This window comes from Adiantum capillus-veneris, chromosome 15, assembly GCF_014529385.1.
Source record: "Adiantum capillus-veneris isolate H3 chromosome 15, ASM1452938v2, whole genome shotgun sequence".
Classification (NCBI taxonomy): domain Eukaryota; kingdom Viridiplantae; phylum Streptophyta; class Polypodiopsida; order Polypodiales; family Pteridaceae; genus Adiantum; species Adiantum capillus-veneris.
The window spans coordinates 3,238,777-3,259,758 of record NC_140945.1 but is presented as its reverse complement, the minus strand read 5'-3'; the positions used below and the strand labels follow the sequence as shown (position 1 = coordinate 3,259,758).

Below are 20,982 nucleotides of genomic sequence, written 5' to 3'. Positions count from 1 at the left end.
GAGGATTGGGATCACTTTGGCCAGGCATGCACAACACTTAGTCAAACTACTGACGATGGAGGAGATTGTTGAGATGTGCCATCAACCGATGCTGGAACTTTTGTGATTTAGCTAATTAGCTATCCCAGCCAGCTGCTTACTTTGATATAAGTTCACGTCGAGCAACTTCGGATTCCATAGTATTTTTATTTTGTTATAATGTTATTTCATTATTTTGTTACTCTTTGTATCAGATCCGCCACATTGTAACTTTCTTGTCTCATAGGTCAGTTTGGCCTTGTGAAAACGTTACTATAACATTTCATTTCATTTCTCTCTCAAAACACCCACTGGGTTGTCCGAGACTCTCTCTCTCTCTCTCTCTCTCAGTACGCAATAACACCATCATCTACAAAATGGTATCCAACTCGACAGTGCAAAAGAGAATAAGCCACCACAAAAGCACAAGGAGGTAAGCTGCAATTGTCTGTGAAAGAAGAAGCAACATCTGATATCCTCCAGCACACCTTGCATTTGCTTGAAGTGGCTCTTTCAAAATCCACTGGAACAAGGATGTCAACAATGCTAGATCACCAAATTGAATGGAAGATCAAGAGCACAACAAATCTTAGTAAGCTCACCAATGGGACATACTCAAGATGGATATACGCACATACTATAAATACAATTTAACAACTTTTTCTTGATTTTCATGACTGCCTACATTTTCTTATAATTCAGCAAGGCCAAGAAGAGTAGATTAATTTCCTCTTCATGAGAGAGAGAGAGAGAGAGAGAGAGAGAGAGAGAGAGAGAGAGAGAGAGAGAGAGAGAGAGAAGACTCACAACCTTCAAATGCAGATTAAAGTCAATGTGCTGACTGAACTGCTTCGACTTCAATGCAACAAGGCTGTAAGCTACAGAGGATTTGCATAAGCTACAGCATGCATGTGATTGATACGATGTTGAGCGGTAGGGCAAAATATAAGTGCCAGGTTTTTCCTTATACTAAGAGGGGTTGGTGCTTAACCTCTGTGAAAACAGGTGATAGGTAGATCTCGATCACTTTTGCTACTACCATCGGCGAATACAACAAGAAGAATCAGACAAGCCTCAAATGCCATAATATATAAAGCTGACAAGGAGGTCTGGAAACCAGTTGTTGTTGCTCTCTTTACAGTGATCATTCCTTAATTGTCTAGGAATGGTAGAGGAAAGGGCAGCTCGATAGCTTTTGCTGCCACCAAAACATACAGCAACCATATCGGAAACAAGAAGACAATAAATTGACCGCCTCCCACTTGAACTGCAAAAACAAGACCAGACCATTTAACTGAAGTCAATGCACCAATACAAACAGAGCAACCACTGTAACGCCAGTGCCTCTTCATCCGACAAGGTGCAGATGTCCCATGGCATTTAAATACATTTTCGCACAGGTGGTTATTGTTAGCACACACAACTTTTGTACATTGCATATACTAGCAAGCAAACTGCATTTGCTAGCTGGTAACAATCGTCGTACGTGCTCTAGTAAGCATCACACGTGTGCTACCTCGCATCCTTGATATTCTAATGAGCATCCTAGAAATACAAGATGGCATCTTGGATGTGCTAACAAGTATCTTGGCAAGCTCTCAAGCAACCTGAATACACCAATACATGCATAGAAAAGAAGAACAGTGTCTAAGTGCCAGTTCTTGGCTACTCCATTGCCGTAACATTCATCACACATTGATTTCATGAATGCAGGGGAAACATTAGCAGAGAGCTCAAGCTCTTTCTGCAGTGAGCATGCAAATAAGCTCAATGAACTTTCCGACTGCCGGCATCAATAGGTAATTTCATGCCCCATCCACAAAAGAGCTTTGAGTTAACAGAAAGAAGACACTTACACCGTTCATTTTCTGTGGCTTCTGCGACAGACTCTGATAAGTCTTCAATCCAGTCCAGTAGACGCTCGAGGGCCGGGATACCCAGGCCAGTTGCTTGGGGGGGATCAATGCCCAGGGCCACTTTGAGGTCGTGGGAGGTTGATGATGACGATGATGAAGATGTACTACTTGCGCTTGTGCTGCTGCCCCGCAAAGGATTTTCCTCTTCTTGGCGCTGTGAGGAGGAGGAGGTGGTGCTAGAGGCTTGCGCTGCGCACCTCACCCGCTTGCGTCCCAAGGCTACGGGGGCCTGCGACGCCCACGCCTTCCAAGGCCCAGCTAAATGGCTATGGCTCTGTAGCTTGCACGCAATCATATTTTGCAAAATATCTTGATCGTCACAAAGATCATCGAAACCTGATGAATTCGGGGTGATATGTGCGGCTAGCCACGCGGTTGTCTACAAGTGGCACTCAATTGGTGGTGTGGCGAATGGTGACATGGATTGGCATACAATTTTAACAAATTGTGTGTAACAAATTCTGGGGTGAGTGGAAGTATGAGCCCACCCCTCGCACGTGCCTGGTAAGAAATGTAGTGATAGTTAATCAATACCACTATTGTAGCTCTTGTATAAAGGCTCTTGGGCGTGCCAGGTTAGGGACATGTAGTCATGCTAGCTACGCTTGTACACAACTTGCCTTTGTCAGCCCTCGAATGCCCTTCGCGAATTGTAGGTAGCTTCCAAGGGCAACAGGAGGCTAGTTTACTGCGCCAACTTGCAGCAAGCTTCCAAGGGCGCATTTCTTGGTAGCTTGTGTGCTGCGCGAACTTGCACCAAGCTTCCAAGGGCAAGAGGAGACGCCTATTGTTAGTTCTGCCATACCTAGTGCATATGTAGCCCATGGTTGCACTTCGACTGCAACTTCAACCAGACCTACTACAAGCACTAGACCTGTGCCCGCAACAATCATCAAACCAAGGACTGTTTCAACAAAAATCGTTGCATCCATTGTGGAAAGATCAATCATCCTTCGGATAAGTGTTTTAAGAAAAACAAACGACAACTCAACATGGTTGAAGGTGATGATGATGGTGAAGCACCAATGCTTCTCATAGATAGTGATGTCCTGTAGTTTTCCATTTGTTTTATTTTTCTTTTTGTGTCAGTCATTTGTCAATAATTGTACGGGTTATACACACTACCTCACATCAGTGGTAAGACCGCCCATTTATGTTTGGTTCCAAGTTCTAGTAGTCTCCCACTGATGGTTGTTTAAGGGAAGTGCGCACACGCGCGCACGTGCACACACACACACACACACACACACACACACACACACACACACACACACACACACACACACACACACACACACACTTATGTTGTTGTCAAGGGGGGGGCTTCTACTCGTAGTTTCAGGTGATTAAACTTTGCCAAGGTCTACACCAAGTCCATTGTCAGTGGTTTGGGCTTGGGGGGGGGGGTGGTGTTGGGTATTCAAGCCCGAGTCCAGTTAGTGTGTATGTGGGAAACTCCTCCTAAGGCATGCAGATACACTTTAGTCACTCTTTTAGTTAAATTTGCATGGCTAAAGATCTCTATAAATGTAAGGTCTTTAACTAATCTATATAGCGTGGTGTTTTATTTTTACTATGATTCTCTCTCTCTCTCTCTCTCTCTCTCTCTCTCTCTCTCTCTCTCTCTCTCTCTCTCTCTCTCATCTCTGCGTGCTACCCTTCACCATGGCCACATCTTGCCTACACCCGCCATAGCCGGCTCCAGCATCATCAAGTGTTGTGGGAGCGAATTACACCACCTATAAAGTGCATGCAACACTACCTAGATCAACATAATGTCAATCGAGGACATAGATGACACGATAGGTGCACGTAGGCAATCTCTTTAGCTTCTTAGGCTGAGACCATCCCACACATACAACACTCTAGAAGGCTAACTAAACCACTATAAAGAATCTTACTCCTCTCAACTACACCACCCAACCCACATACACACAAACGGAAGGAAACTCACCAAACCATACGAGAATCGTACGAAACTTAAGGAACACCATCCCCTCACTAGGATACACCTGTCCCAAAGCCTCTACACTCAGAATCCTCACTCCAAACCCATCTACGAAAAATGCATATGAAGACAGAGTAGAATTTTGGAAGTGCCCAAAATTGAAATCTATGAGTATCTATGTGTAGCTTATGCTGCCACGATTCTAATGACTACTTGCACGCAGAAAACAAACATCATTTGATACACTTACGACCACAAATAGCTTGTAGATGCGTTTGCTTGCGTTCTCTGTTTCACGAGGAATGCTTGGCATTGTTACATAGCTCTCTCTGAGCCTACCACGGGGGATATTTTTTGGCGAGCGCTTTTTTGGAATTCAATGAGCAGATTCTATAAAGATTCTTTCTTCTCTTCTCAACTCTTGATCCTCCGTCGGTCTCTCTCTCTCTCTCTCTCTCTCTCTCTCTCTCTCTCTCTCATTTTTTCCTTGGCAAACACACCTCTATCCCACATCGTCGTGACCATCGCTTTTGCTCCTTTTCTCCCCTTGACCCTCTGTTGGCCTCAGCCTCTCTCTCTCTCTCTCTCTCTCTCTCACACACACACACACACACACACACACACACACACACACACACACACACACACACACACACACACACACACAAGGAGAAGTATACAACGAGATCAATTTACATCAAAATTAGTGCTAACAAAAAGAGAGATTAAAAGATTTATAAACCAAGATAATCCAAAACATCTTTGCCAAATGTCGAATTCCTACTCAATCTATATCAACTTCGCCAGCTACAATACATGGTGAAAAATGTGTCACAAATTGTACAATCTTGGGCTTTACACTAAGTTTGGATATGTGCGTTCACGATTAACAACATTGTAGACATGTACTTTGCTTAGCACCGGTTGATGTACGAACATGTTTTCATTTTGGCTCAATACAAGAACTCTCAAGAAAATGAAGTACTAGTGCTTGCAAGCCAAATAAGATTGTTTCTTGGCCTCTCTATTACTGAAATCAGGGCATGTGCAGTAGGACTCATCCTTGATGTGCACCTCATACACCCCCACAGGTCCATCTATTACGCGATGCTCAACCTTGAAGACTTCATGTGCTTTGTCTACAATGCATTTCTCTTCAATCACCTTAGCCTTTGAACGAAGAGCGAGACCAATTTTCTTAGCTACCTCTGCTGAAATGGAAGTCCGAAATTTGATTCGTATGCCATTTCTTAGTCTTGAATCAGTGCTACTTGCTTTTGTTGAAGCGAAAGAGGAATCACCTCCACCCCTGGGAGGAGTTTGCATTGTTGTTGCACTCTCTCGATCTTTTCCAACTATCTCCACTTGAAATCCTCCTTCAAGTAGTACCTCAACTTCTTCAGCAGTGAGATTTGTTTCTAGATCAACGGGCCAGGTTGTTGGAGGAGGAGTTGGCCTTGGTTCTATATTATGATCCACCACATAGCAATGAATAACATGTCTGGGACAGAACCAAAACCATTGTTTGAGTAGCCCATTTGGATGTTTTTTTATACCCCTCAAAGGATGGTGCAGGAGTTCCTTTACTACATGCCACAATATTTTGTCCACATCTTTTTCCACTGTTGGGAGTGCCACTGCATGTCACACGACTGCTAAGAGGGGTTCTTATGATTGCCCACATAGCTTCATTGACCTTTCGTTCCAAAACACAAAACTTCGTCTTCTCTTTGGAATTTTCACTCCCATCTACTACCCCTGAATCTTCCATGAAAATGATCTTCCTTGGCCTTTCATGTGTTGTGCGGTATTGTATTTTTGCATTGTACTCTGGCCTATGCGTGGATTCATCCTCAACATCAATCAGAATTGATGGCCCTCGCTTTTGCCAAATGGTTTCTTTGTCTCCTTCAAGAGGGGTGCGAGCCTTATACATGGGTGTTCCAGATGTAGCCTCATTTACTACTCTTATCGTTTGTGCTAGAATAGAGGAAACTCTTTCCTTGAGCCTCTCCAGTGAAGGACCCTTTCCAATATGTTTACCTTGAGAGTAAGAAACTGCATTCGTACTTTGTAGTATTGCATTTTCCATATCTAAAGTACATGCGTCATACAACGAGATTTTTTTTTGAACCCTTCGCCTGCAAGCCATCTACCATGCTTGCTCTCCGCCAAGTTGGTTCTTGGAGTTTTTTTCCCATCAGCACTTCCCTCTATTGCTGTCATGATGCTCCCCGAATGTGCAATACGCACCTCCCACCAACTCAACCAAGATTCCATTGCAGGGATGTTTTTATCCATGCAATTTCCATTCCGCCACCATTGTCGAAGTAGACGAGACTCTGCTGCAGCTGTCTCTTTAGAGGGAGACTAGACACCACTTTTTGCACATGTCTCCAATGTGATGAGCGAGCGGGAAGTAGCGTCAGGATGAAGCTCACACACTCTCTCTTTCTCTCTCACACACAATTGACGATAGCTCAAAACTTTGATTATGATAAAATTCTCTTTACAAAGTGACCTAGGTATTTTATATACTAAGGCTACCATAGGTTAAACCTAAAATAGAGTTCAATGGGTCAAATGGCTTTTTATTTACAATCTGGAAGTGCCATTGCACCTCAGCTTCTGCAATTAGATTAGCTACTCACTATAAGTGATGTGTTTTTAACCATAATCCGCTTCATTTCATAACTCTTAAAAAATAAGACTTTGTTGAGTTATGTCGTGCTTTTGACCCATGGTCAACACTCCGTGTGGGACTAATGTCTAACCTCACCATCCTATCTTATTGCAATATTAGCGAGAACCACGATTAATTTGTCAAACCATGGGACGAAGCTGACTCGACTAGTGCATAGAGGCTACAAGAGGTTGTCAATCTCTTGGAAAATAATTAACAACTCGCATCTAACTCAAGCTACACTCAAGTAACTGAAATCACCAAAAGCCAATCGCTCATCGACAAACAATTCACATCCATTACAGTATCAAATGACATCCAAACGTAACGAAACTTCTAGGACAAGTTTATAAGACCTAAGCACACATGCCTATGGCTTCAAACCTCACTTTAGGTAAAGTTCCAAAATCGCGATTATTAACAGCAGTGGATTTTTGACCTAGTCGTTTTCGGCCCAGAATGCATTTAAATGCTTAGCAATGATGTCCCAATACCCCGCCTATGCTTAGTTTTTGATTTGAACATGTAAATTCCTAGTTATAATGAAATTAGGCCGCGGGTCGGCGACGCCAAAAGCTACGAAATACTGTGAATGGCTTACGTCAATGCGTAGAGCTCTTACCTGCAATTGCAATGCAACAAACGCAATTGCAATGTGACAACCGGAGAGGGTGTAGGAAGCGCGAGAAGGAGAGAAGTGAGCGCCGGTAGCTCACGCTGTGTATTTCTTATCCAAAAACTTACAAAAAACTTACAAAAATTGGCTTTTATACCTTAGCCAAGGTTTTTGGATGGTCAAAACTAATAATTTGGAGTTCTAGCAAAGCTGGGAAATGACTGGCTCATACAATCTGGAAGCTTGTAACCCCGACTCATTAACTACAAAGTTTATCCGAGAAAGTAGGAGTTACAATATTCTCGATTCATCAAAATAATAAATGTTTTACAAAGAGAATTCCGGAAAATGGTGTCCATGTTAGCTTTGCTGCTAACATTCCCCCCCTCCTCGCCCGTGTCGTCCCTTGACACAGCTTTATGCGCTAAAATAGTCTTCGGGTTGATGGCTGGCGAGGTGGTCTTTAAGCGCGTCCAGTGCCTTATGGTATCCGATTCTTCGTTCTTTGTCGGGCACTTGCATAAATTGCATTGTTACTTGATTCTTCAGCTCCACCGCTGAGTAGCCTACAAACTTGGATGTTAGGTTGCTGATCACCGGCGCAAATATCTTCGTTCGCTAGGTGAAGAATCCAGTGTAGAAATCTTCTTCAAAGGCCAACATATTATTCGATGGCAAGAACATGCATCTGGCATAGAATCTGTAAAGGACCTCCTCTGAAGGTTGGCCACTCAGATCATAGCATAAGCCTTTGTTTCCTTCCAAGAATGATAGCCATGGGGCTCCTGTTTGCTCAGGCTCATTAAACACTTGTATACATGTTAGCAGCATTGTGCAGATCTTACATAACATGGCATAGGAGAGATCTGGCAGACTCTTGAAGAAAGACATGGCGCCCGTTAGGGTTTTCACCATGTATTCCTCCGTTGCTTGGCCTCTCTCTGGAACTGGTAGCCTGGGGAAGTTGAGCCAAGTTGGCCTCTTCTTTTGCAGTGCTTCATGCGCTTTCCATGTCCTTACTCTGGGTATAGGACATAATGTTTGATCTCTTTGAAGGGCTGCATGTGCTCTTGTAAACAGAATCAGGTATCTTGGATTCTTGTTCAACCAGCTTAACCTCCACTTTGGGTGGTCTTTATATGCTCCATCTTCTTGCATATCCTTGTGCAGCCTTTCTTTCACCTGTAATAGTTCTACTTTGATGAGAGGGTACGACAGGGACTGTTGGTGCCATTGAGCATTGATCCGATTGGGAGTGAGTTGAGTGACGTTGACAGAGTGTAAAACTCTCAACTCCCAATCCATAGTGGCTTTCCACTGCTCATCCACCTCTAGGGTGATCTTCTCCTTCAATACGTCTTCTTCAGCTTTTGACAGTTGGACCATTGACACTGTGTCTTCATTCGTGATGTTAATCTGAAAATCTTCATTACCACTCGGCTCTGCTGTTGACTGTTCTCAAACTTAGCAAACGAGACTGAGGGTATGTCCATCTGTGGCGGCTCTGAAGTGCCTGCCTCTTCCTACGTGTCTGGTTTTTCATCTCTGAGGAGTTGATTTATCCGCTTGAGTTTTGCTATCTCCTTTAGAAGCTCCTCCTCTCTCTGAACCTGCATCAATGCGAGGTCCCTGCGCTGTGATTGTTCTAACTTTAATTCCAATTCTAGGCTTTTGTTTTTCTTTTCAAGTGCCTTATACACTTTGTCAGTTCCTTTGATCGAGGCCATGGCTGGGTTTTCTCTATTTTGCCGTAAGAAAATGGCCTGATCATTGATCCGTTCAGAATACTGCAGAGAAGCATTGGCAACATCTAATTGTACCTGAATTTTTTGAGCTGACAGAGAGGTCGTAAGAGTTCATTCGTAACTTCTGTCAGCTGCTCGTCTTTTGCTTTGCAGGCATCAGATAATTTGGTGAGTAGATCACCTAACTCCTCCATTTCTTTTTGGTTCCTATCTCTGGCTATTTGATGCTATTCCACTTCTTCCTTGAGCTCTTGCACGTGCCGTTGGAGATCAGTGATGATAGTTATCCTGTCTTCTAGCTCTCTTTGGAGAGCGTCGATCACCATTTCAAGTTCCTTGGCCTTTGTGCTACGGTTTAAAGCTGTTGAATGGAGTCTCTCCGTCATTTCCTGCATCTGACGTGCATATTCATTGACCTGTACTATTACTTCGTCGTTTGACTGCCACTCCTCCTGTCGTGCCAACTGAGATATGCCTGTAGCCTCATGTGTTGCTTCTTGCTGCGTTGTGACTGCTGGTGGTTCTTGTGTGGAGGTAGATGGTCGGTCTTCTTCTTGGCCATCGTGAGGCTTTGATGCCTCGACAGTTTCTGGCTGAGTAGAAGTAGAGGGTGTTGTCTCAACCCTTGTTGTCTCTTCAGGTGCTGGCCTTTCTTCCTTCTCTGGCTCGGGCTCCGTCTCATGTGCAGTGGTAGGCGCTTTTTCCACATCTGCTTCTTTATCAATCTCTTTTTCAGATCTAGTTGCCTTTTCCTCTTTCGGTTTTTGAGTATCTTCTACTGCCTTCTCCTGTTCCGGCTCGGCTTCTTTTTCTTTTTGTCCATCGGGGTGGTCATCCTCGTGCAGATTCTATTTGTTGGGTGGACTCAGAATCTTTCTCTTTCTCAGGTTCTGCTTCTTCATTGGTGTCTTTGCCTGTAGGTGATGGTGGTGGACTAGGCATGGGATGGTCTTGTTGTTATGTAGGCGGTGAGGTGGGTCGAAGAGATCCATGACTTTGCTCTTGGCTAGATGTTTCTTCGGCTTGCCTTTGGTCTTCCGCTTCCTTGGCTTTCTTTGCAGCTTCTTCTGCCTCTTTCAGCTTTAGAGCTTCAGCCTCTTGGTACATTCTTTCTAAATGCTCTGTTGGATCATCCGCCTCTTTTTTTGTATGATGCTTTGTTCGAGGGCCTTTAAGTCTTGCAGGTACCCATTTTTCCGGGCCCTTCCCTTGTGCTTGCCTACTGCGCTGGTACGCCTATTTCTCTCTTTCAAAGCGTGCTTGTTTTTGAGCTGGCTTTTCTTGGTGTGCGGCCACAACTTTCCTTTTCATCTCTTCTCTCCGAGCTCTCTTTTCTTCGTTGTCAAAGCTCTCGCTGTTGTGCCGTTCCGACGAGCTATCAGCTGACTCATCATCAGATTTATATGATCTTTTACTTGACCTTGTAGATCTTGGAGAGGGTTGTGCTGCCAATATCCATGTATTCTGATCAGGGGCAGGTCGTAGGTTGTCGGCCATGCCGATGGCATGATATGCTATTCGAGTCAAGACCTCTGCCACACCCAAGTACGTGATTTTTCCTTCCTTCTTGGTGCTTTTTCCTTCCTTCTTGGTGCCCTTCAAGGTTGTCAAGACATACTGTACGTGGTCCACGGGCTGTCTTGTTGTCGACTTGAGAACCTGAGTGAATGTGGTGGCCACGACATGATTTGGTGTAGTGTACCTTGGTGGCCTTTTTGCCAGAAAATGGAAGTGTTGGTGGTACAAACGGGCTGGCTCTTCCACCTGTTTGTGGATAAGATCGGCAAATGTAGCCGTGGTCGTCTCTTTGGTAAATGTGCCTGCGGTTTTTTTGTCTCTTGCCTGCATGGTCATTCCTTCACTGGACAGTCTGAGTGCCTCTGCCACTATCTCTTTTGTGATCACTACTTCGACCTTGTTCCCTTGGGGGTCTGATATCTGTGCGGTTTCGTCTTCTTTGATGGTGGATAGAAGCTCGTAAGCTTTCTAAACGTCCACTCCGCAAGGCTCTTGTTCATAGAAATGCCTGAGCCCCAACCTACGGTTAGCCTCTTTTGTCTCTGGCTTGGCAGCTACATCATAGACTTCTTTGGGCAGGAGTTGCAATTCCGCCTGATGCCCCTCTTCACTCTTGAACCTGCCAGTGAAGACCGTAGTGTGGTGCTCTTCTAATTGTTCTCTGGAAAGGTAGGATGCCTTTGCTGCTTTGACTGACTCGAGGTCTAGTTGATACACGGGTAGTTCTTGTAGCTTCTCTTTTTGGTTTAGCTTCGTCTTGGCCCTCTCCGCTGCTTGCATGGATCTTGTTCAGTGAATAGAGTGCAAAGTTAGCAAATTTGTCGGAATTTTCTCTGAAATGTCCTTTTAGACTGAAATGTTGACAATTTGGTCCAATTTGCTTCAAATCAATTTTTGAACAAGCAAAGATGCATATAAACATGCAAGGAACAAAACTGTAAGGTCAAAGCAAAAATTTGCAACCAAAGTAAATAATTGCGATTATTTACAATCGAGGAAAATTTTCAACTTTTTGCAAACTTGGCTTTATAGGCTTGAAGTATATACCAAATACATGCTCTGAGTGAAATATGGGCTCATTTGGATGCACAAGGTGAAAATGGTACCAGATTTTGGCTTTAGGTCGCTGAAACAGGAGATATAAAGGAAATTTGAGATTTTGAACTCTAAATTGCTTCAAAATTGGCTTGGGGGCTTAACACATCATGTACTTTGGATGTATGATGACAAAATATCCAAATTCCCTAATTTTGACCAGAAAGTAAATAATCGCGATTATTAACTTTTCTTCCAAAATTGACATTTATTGGTACAAATTGGTTCTAGGCATTGTATGGACCTTGGGTATGAGATATGAAGTGATTTGGATCAAGAAATGTGGTCCATAACCCAAATTTTGGCTTGCAAAGACTTCTTTGCGTTTTTTTGGCAATTTTACAAGTAATGGGTGGTCATTTTGGCTCATTCTTGATTTTTGGCATGTAATAGGTGTGTACGGTGAGGTGATTTGACAATTTCCAAGCAAAGCTGATGCAAAAGTAAATAATCGTGATTATTTACAACAGTGACAAAAACTTTGCAAAACCTACAAATTTTGACCTATACATGTTTCGTACACCTAATACAAGTCCTAAATTGAATTTGGTCAAGTTTGGTTATGCCGGCATCACTTTGTGCTCTGTTGACTCTGAAATCACCGTTTTTTGTGACTACTGTGTCTGTTGGATTGGTCAGTCAACTTTGAGGCTTTGGACTTGTCCATAACATAGTCATGAAGCAACCTGTCCAATTCTGGCTCATTTGGAGTCAGTTTGACCCCGTATGTCGAATTTGACACTTTGTAACCTTCGAGCCATTTTCTGCCTTTCGAGGGCTTTGCTTGATGAATTTCACCAAACCAATCATATACATTGTATATGGACCTCATTAGCAAGCCATCTGTGGAGTCAGGTCGAAATTCTGACATTTGCCAAAAACCTAACTTTTCTACTGAGGACCCCCTTGACCCCAGTTGAATGGTCATCTGCTGATGGTATAGAAAGGTTCTATTATGGTAAGGCATGCTATGGTTCAAATCCCATCCGATTTGGTCAAGCAGGCAGGCCGCTATGATCAGTTTTAGGTCGTAGGTCTTCGTGCACTGCTCAGTTTCTAGGATTTTTTCTAGGGCTTTAGACTTTGCTCTAAAAAAGTAAAGTAAAAATCCAATAATTAAGAAAATCCCTTGAAAAACACAGCTTTATTGTTTTTTGTTGGATTTTTCTTTGATGATTTTCTGATAATATATACACTATTTACACTCATCGGGAAGATATTATCAGTGAATTTTTCCTTGATGATGAATTATAAGGGCATTATTAGGTAATTTGGCAAAAAAATCACACGTTAACGTAGAAATTTTTCCTCCCTCTTCAAACATTGCCCTTAATTACTTAGTACTTAGTACTTAGTTCTTAGTGCCCTTCCACCCCTCCTAGATGGCGTACTCCGGGACGACTGTGTGCATGGGTTGAACAACCGTGTCTATGTATAGCCGTGGTTGGCTCTACCATGATATGAATAACAATGCAATTCAAACCAATATGCTGTGCAAGAACTGGGTCTTGAGTAATCAACTCAAGGGTTTCCGATGTCGAGGTTTGCTGCTGATGTCTTCCAAAGAGCAAATCTTATAGTTTGTGTGCTCTCTGTTTGATTGTACTGTCAGGATGCTTTGGCATGCTAATTGCTTGAGGTGTTGGTAGCACTTTTGACCATTGTCGAGCTTTTTCTCACCATTGGTAATTTGGTCGACGTGGTGCTGCATGGTGTGGTGGAGTCTGTTGAGACTTAACTCGCCGTTGCTTGATTGGTTTCGCGGGTTGTGGAGAAGATAAGTGCTCCTTTTTCTTCCAAGCCATTTCCATGTTAGGTTCCTTGCTCGAAGATGCTCGTCTCTGTGTTCGAACCCTTGGAACCTTCTTTTGTTTCATTGGTGAAGTTTTAGGCACCCAGATCTGAATTGGTTTATCCTTAAGCTGTGCTTTTGGTACCCAAATTTTCCTGACTCCTTGCATGCTATATGTAGCATTTGATTGTCGAGGGGATGGAGAAGATTGACTTTGTGGATTGGTTTGCTGATTGCTTCTTTTCCATTCCTCCTTGCTTGGTGCAATTGGAACAATGAGTTGCCCTCCTTTAGGTGATAGCTTTAGTTAATTCATATCCCAATCTGGTACTGCTTTGTATGTACGCATCTAGGGAATTCCAAGAATCATCGTCTCATTCATTTGTTCACCTGGTAAGCATACAAACTGATGAGGACATGAACATCCATGTACTATCACGTTCAAGTTGACTACTCCCAATGTTGGAGTTGGGTTCTTGTTGCATCCTTTGATTGTCGCTATTCCCACCATCAATGCTTGACTTGTTTCCTTCTTGTATGTGGAATAACTAACTGCATTTACTCTAGCTCCTGTGTCGACCAAAGCATTGGTGCTATGATTGTTGAGCTGTACTTTGATGCGCAGGTCCATTCCATCTAACAAGTCATCATCTACTGAAACTACGTCTTTAGGTAATTCCCATTGTCAATCATCTATTTCCAACGTGTTGATGGGAATCGGTATCTGTTGATTCCTGAGAGCAGCTTTCCGCTTGAGTACCCGAAGCCTAGCTTCCTCTTGGGCTTCATCAATAACCTGCTGTCATTTGATCTTTCTTTGTTTGGCTGCATGCATTCTCTCTAGCAATTCATTGGTTAGTAGCAAATTGTATTTCTTTAAACGACATCCACTAATCCAATTAGCCATTGGTTCACCATGTAGGGTGGACAATTTTACTGCTCCACTTGGAGATACATCTTCAATGATAAATGGTCCGTTTCCCTTTTTCTTAAACTTGGGAATGTGTTGCTCAAGGGAATAGACTAGAACTAAGTCCCCTTTCCTGAAGATTTTTGTGATTAAGTGGGAATCAAAAAACTGTTTTTGTTTTCGCTTTTGTGCATAGATATGAGCTACAGCAGTTAGCCTTTGCTTGTCTAGCTTTTCCAAATCTTTAAGTCTTTCTAACAATTCATGTCCGGTCCACTTAAGATTCTGTGCTACCCTTAATGTCGACAATAGAAATTCTATTGGCAGTATGGCATCAAGACCATAAACAAGGTTAAAGGGTGTAGCATTTAGAGCTGTTTTGAATGAAACTCGATAAGCCCATAGAGCAACATGGAGATTCGTTTCCCAGTCTGTCCTTCTTGAACTAACTACTTTAGTCAGCACCGAGCTAAGAATCTTATTCGTATGCTCAACTTGTCCGTGTGCTTGTGGGTGATAGGGAGCTGATTTGTTATGGATGACCATAAACTCAGTAAGCAAATACTCTATTACCTCATTGAGGAAACGAGTTCCCCGATCACTGACAATCTCTATTGGCATTCCATATCTCGTGAATACATACTCATATAAGAATGTAGCAGTGTTTCTGGCATCATTCTTTTGAGTTGCTTTAGCCTCGGCCCACTTGGTCAAATAGTCCGTAGCTACAATGATATATTGAGCTTGGGTTCTATAAGCAGGTGGCTATATTGGTCCAAAAAAATCTATACCCCATGTTGCGAAAGCTCTAGCCCCCATCATTGGTCTTAAGGGCATGCTATCTACTCTTGTTGGCAGGCATTTTTGCTCATTGACAAGCATCACATCTTCAAACATATTCTTTGGCATCTACAAAAAGTGTTGGCCACCATATGCCTGCCATCAAGATTGCTCTTGCGGTGGTCTCACTAGAAAAGTGACCTCCAACTAATCCAGCATGTCCTTGTTCTATAATCGGATTATACTCGTTTTCATTTGCACAATTGGTTCCCAATAAGAGCATAGTCTCTTGCTTCAATTTCAAGAGGCTCCATGACGGTTAGTCTTGTAAAAATATAGTATATGCTTATAGCGCACTGTCATTCCGGTTTCCGAGTGAGTCGAGTAAGAAGACATTTCGGATGTTGAATATGAAAAAGTGTCTGAGACTTCTTCAGGAATTGTGTGCAAGGAATTGCCTTGATTCACGCTTTCTTCGGTAGATACTCTACTGGAGGTTTCTCCAAGTATGCCCTGATTTCCTAGTAGACGACCAGATCTAAGGTTCATATAGACTTATGAAGCCCTGGATAGAGTACTCACCTTTGGATTGACTTGTCGTCAATTTCCACTTGATTCAATTGCAACTTTCTGTCAAGCCACTGATTCCTTGTCAGCAACCCGATTCCTATACAAATTGGATCAAGTTAGCTATTCTTCTATAAAGATAGTAGAATTTTTGCTATTCTTGTGATTGGTCTCTGTGTATCACTTCAAATCGAGCTATGAGAGTCAAAATTTGACTTTCAAATTCGAATTTAGCAAAAAATCAAAGGTCTAATCTGCAACCTATAAACTAAGTGTACATGTATCAATTTTGATATGATTGAACCCAAAATTGCCATGTGGTTTTATATTATGTTGGTCCTATCACTGTATAAGTTCAAAAGTCAAAATTGATGTCTCTAGATAATAGAAGTAAATAATCGCGATTATTTACTTTTGTCAGTTTTTTGCACTTTTTTGATAGGTTTGGCAAGTATACAGCTTGTTAGAGTCCCTGGACAAGTTTCAACAAGTTTGTACAAAATCTGATCAAGTGTCCGCAGACTCTCATTTCGAGAATCTGGCTTAAGTCTCACTTTTGGGATCCAAATTTCACCAAAATTGATTTGTGAGGTCTACTTGATGTGTTTGACCTTTTGGTATACTCAAATTTGCAAAATCATCAAGTTTTGAAGCAGATGTGAATAATCGCGATTATTTATCCCAGCTATATTTTTGTAAGTTTTTGCCCCAACCTTGACACAGATCTATTAAGCACCTTAAGTTAAGGTCACTAGCCAAGTTTCATCAAGTTTGGACAATTTTTGATCAAATGGTCATCAATTATCTGTCCGCAGACTATTTTGCAATTTTAGTTACAAATTTCACTCCAGTGGTCCAAGTCTTACCAAATTTGGTTTGTGGGCTTATTACAACATTAGTGGTATGCAGACTTGGTCAAAAAAGTTAAAAAATAGGGCCGATGTAAATAATCACGATTATTTACTTTTGATAAATTTTTACAAAATTTTGGTCAATTGAGCATGTACACATGTTTATCACAACAACATAAGCCTATGAATCAAATTTCAACAAGTTTGGATAAAATTTCTTCCAATTTATAATCAAGATTCAAAAAGTCAGTACAAACTTTAGTTTTTACCCAGTTTTTTGTCAGTTTAGTGATCCAAATCTCTTGGGCCTTTACAAAAGTTGTTTGTACACATGCAATGAGTCAATGGTATGAACCTTGGTCAGTTTAGAGCAAAAAGTTAATAATCGTGATTATTAACTTTAGGCTTGAAATGAGCACTTTTTTGCAATTTTCTCAAGGACAGTCTTTATATGATGTATTTTAAGCCTATAAATCAAGTCAAAACTTAATTTGGCCTAAAATGTCAAGAAAAAGTAAATACTCCAAGTTTTGGACAACTCTTGAAATTTTTTACTTCGAAGTGTCTTTGAGCTTATCCACTGGTTTAGACAACTCTTAGGCTTACTCTCTAGTCGGATTGAGTGGATTCGAGTCTTTTCGAGCTATTTCTAGCCGTAGACCTCAAATTCTGCAACTTCCAATAACAACTCACACTTGATTCTTTCAAAGAGAGCAATATTTTGAAATCCACCTCGGATTTTACTTACCCTACTCCTAGATTCTCATGCAATGGGGTTGTCAAAAGTGTCCACAAACACTCGTTTTTTTTGTGTTTTTTATGTTTTTCAGAGCCTTGATCTTAAGACTTGTCTCGTCTACCAATCATTTTCCAAATCCTAATCTAAATCTACAATCCTACAGTCCTAAAGGTACTCAGCAACTACGATTACTTCCAAGCTATCTCTACACAACAAAAGACGACAATCTTAAGCTATGCTGTTTCTAAAAGAAAGTTTTGAACTCTAGGTAAACCTAGAGGAAGTTAAAGGACAACTACACAAGACGCTCGTGTTTTTCCCTAGTTTAGATCTCTTCGATCCCCAGCAACGGCGCCAAATGTGGGACGCATGTCTAACCTCACACATCCTATCTTATTGCAGAATTAGCAAGAACCACGATTAATTTGTCAAACCATGGGACGAAGCTGACTCGACTAGTGCATAGAGGCTACAAGAGGTTGTCAATATCTTGGAAAACAACTAACAACTCGCATCTAACTCAAGCTACACTCAAGTGACTGAAATCACCAAAAGCCAATCGCTCATCGACAAACAATTCACATCCGTTATAGCATCAAATGACATCCAAACGTAACGAAACTTCTAGGACAAGTTTATAAAACCTAAGCACACATGCCTATGGCCTCAAACCCCACTTTAGGTCAAGTTCCAAAATCGCGATTATTAACAGCAGTGGATTTTTGACCTAGTCGTTTTCGGCCCAGAATGCATCTAAATGCTTAGCAATGATGCCCCAATACCCCGCCTATGTTTAGTTTTTGATTTGAACATGTAAATTCCTAGTTATGATGAAATTGGGCAGCGGGTCGGCGACACCAAAAGCTACGAAATATTATGAATGGCTTACGTCAATGCGTAGAGCTCTTACCTGCAGTTGCAATGCAACAAACACAATCGCAATGTGACAACCGAAGAGGGAGTAGGAAGCGCGAGAAGGAGAGAAGTGTGCGCCGTTAGCTCACGCTGTGTATTTCTTATCCAAAAACTTACAAAAATTGACTTTTATACCTTAGCCAAGGTTTTTGGGTGGTCAAAACTAAAAATTCTGGAGTTCTACCAAAGCTGAGAAATGACTGGCTGATACAATCTGGAAGCTTGTAGCCAGACTCATTAATTACAGAATTTATCCGAGAAAGTAGGAGTTACAATATTCCCGATTCATCAAAATAATAAATGTTTTACAAAGAGAACTCCGAAAAATGGTGTCTGTGTTAGCTTGCTGCTAACACTTCGTCCCTCCAAATTCATGTCATCATTGACATAACTTGATTGTCAATGTCGATGCGGTCCTTATCGTCGTTTTTGCTTTTGTTTGCTCTCCTACTTGTACATTGTCTTTTGGATGCCTCTGTAAATTCCTTACTAGAATCTCCTTTAAAGTTAGTGCTTCAAGAATGACTTAAGGCTTTGAGTCTTCAATTGTCGACCTTTTGTGTCTGCTCTTCTTCGTTGGTGGCTCCTTTGTTCCCGCGTAAAGGTGATCAAAGTTGCATTTTCCATTGTCAGCTTTTGTGTGTTGTGTAAATCATTATACTGCTTCTACTTGATACATGATTTAGTTAAACCCCAGTTAATTCCCCGACAACGATGCCAATGTTGTGGGAGCGAATCACAACACCTATAAAGTGCACACAAAACTATCTAGATCAACATAATGTCAATCGAGGACACAGATGACACGATAGGTACACGGAGGCAATCTCTTTAGTTTGTCAGGTTGAGACCATCCCATGCATACAACACTCTGGAAGGTTAACTAAACCACAATCAAGAATCTCGCTACTCTCAACTACAGCACCCAACCCACATACGCACAAACGAAAGGAAACTCACTAAACCATATCAAAATCGTACAAAACTTAAGGGACACCATCCCCTTGCTAGGATACGCATGTTCCAAAACCTCTACACTCAAAATCCTCACTCCAAAGCCATCATCAAAAAACGCGTATGAAGACAGAGCAAAATTTTGGAAGTGCTCGAAACTGAAATCTATGAGTACCTATGCGTAGCTTATGCTGCCACAATTCTAATGACTACTTGCACGCAGAAAACAAACATCGTTTGATACACTTCTGGCCACAAATAGCTCATAGATGCGTTAGTGCACGTACTCTGTTTTGTAAGGAGTGCTTGGAGTTGTTGTGTGGCTCTCTTTGAGCCTATTGCAATGGTGTAATTGAATTTCCAATGTGATGAGTGAGCGGGAAGTAGCATCGGGATGAAGCTCACACTCTCTCTCTTTCACAATCGACGGTAGCTCAAAACTTTGATTATGATAAAATTCTCTTTACAAAATGACCTAGGTACCTTATATCCTAAGGCTAAAATTGTTAAACCTAAAATAGAGTTCAATGGGTCAAATGGCTTTGTATTTACAATCTGGAAGTGCCATCGCACCCCGGTTTCTGCAACTAGGCTAGCTACTCATTACAAGTGATGTTTTAACCATAATCCGCATCATTTCATACTCTCAAAAAATAATACTTTGCTGAGTTACGTCGTGTTGTTGAACCATGGGTCAACACTCCCCCCCTCCGTATTCATGTCATTCCTAACATGACCTGATTGTCAATGTCGGTGCGGTCTTTGTCATTTTTGCTTTTGTTTGCTACCGTACTTGTACATTGTCTTTGGATGCCTCTGTAAATTCCTTACTAGAATTTTCATTAATGCTGGTGCTTCAGGAATGACTTAAAGACTTTGAGTCTTCAATCGTCGACCTTTTGTGTATGCTCTTCTTCGTTGGTGGCTTCTTTATTCCTGAATCAAGGTGATGGAAGTTGCATTTGCCACTGTTAGCTTTTGTGTGATGTGTAAATCATTATACTGCTTCTACTGATACATGACTAAGCTAAAGCCTGACAAACCCCAGCTAATTTTCCAACTTAGTAACTTGCCTCAGAAGTGCCTTATCAGACATATTGTCCATTAGTCCCCAAAACTCATATACATGATGTATAGGGTATGTAGATGGCTGTCATGGCTTCAGATTTGAAAAATTGCACCTTTGGCTGGGGATTAGACTTATATCCTTTAAAAAAAAGAAAAAACCTTAGCTTGCATTCTCTATTCATAGACTACTCACAAAGTTTGACTTGATTTGGACTTGTATTTGGCTTTACAAGCTAACTTTTTGAATTTCAGTCCCGAAATTGCCTGATGGGCATCTTTGGCACCTTCTGGCTGTCAAACTTGAAATGAAATATACCACGATCATCCCTTAAATAAGTAGAACCAATGATGAGGACCATTTGGTTTGATGCCTGGTTGCTGCAAACATTTATCATGATAGATAACTGAAATGTCATTCCTCTTCTTTTTTCTTTTGTCAGTACTATTAGTCCCTTTTGTTTGTTAGCCTTTATTAAGTAACATACAAGATATAAGATTTACAATATATGGATCTACTTCCTGTATACAGCCTAGTAGGCACATGAAGTGTCTCATCGACAACTTTACACTTAATGGGTGCTTTCATTTAGTCGCATCACCAACTTCCTTTTTCCTTGTAGTCCATCCCGGAGTTTAATGACCATTCTCAGTCATTTTTGGCTTAATATTGTTGTTGAAAACTGATCAACATTCATTTCTTACCTCTGACATTATAGCCTTGTGCATATGGATTTTGAGACATACCTTGTGAAGTTTTGTCATTTTCTTGTACCTTCTTCTCTTTGTATTTCTTAGGCATCTCTTCAGTCTTTTCTTCATCTTGATTATGGATTTCCCCCCTTGAGCTTGGAGAAGACGAAGGAAGCT

The 20,982-nt window shown here is 41.6% G+C and overlaps 1 protein-coding gene across 1 annotated transcript; it reads right to left on the bottom strand.

Moving 5' to 3' along the window:
* Positions 1 to 818: 818 nt before the first annotated feature.
* Positions 819 to 2,269, bottom strand: LOC147440178 (uncharacterized). The gene is made up of 2 exons (XM_086529948.1): positions 1,875 to 2,269; positions 819 to 1,285 (listed from the first exon to the last, which is right to left on the bottom strand). Exons 1-2 carry the CDS (start codon positions 2,227 to 2,229, stop codon positions 1,170 to 1,172), a joined length of 471 nt encoding a protein of 156 aa, XP_086386074.1. The 5' UTR covers positions 2,230 to 2,269; the 3' UTR covers positions 819 to 1,169.
* Between the last annotated feature and the right edge of the window lie 18,713 nt (positions 2,270 to 20,982).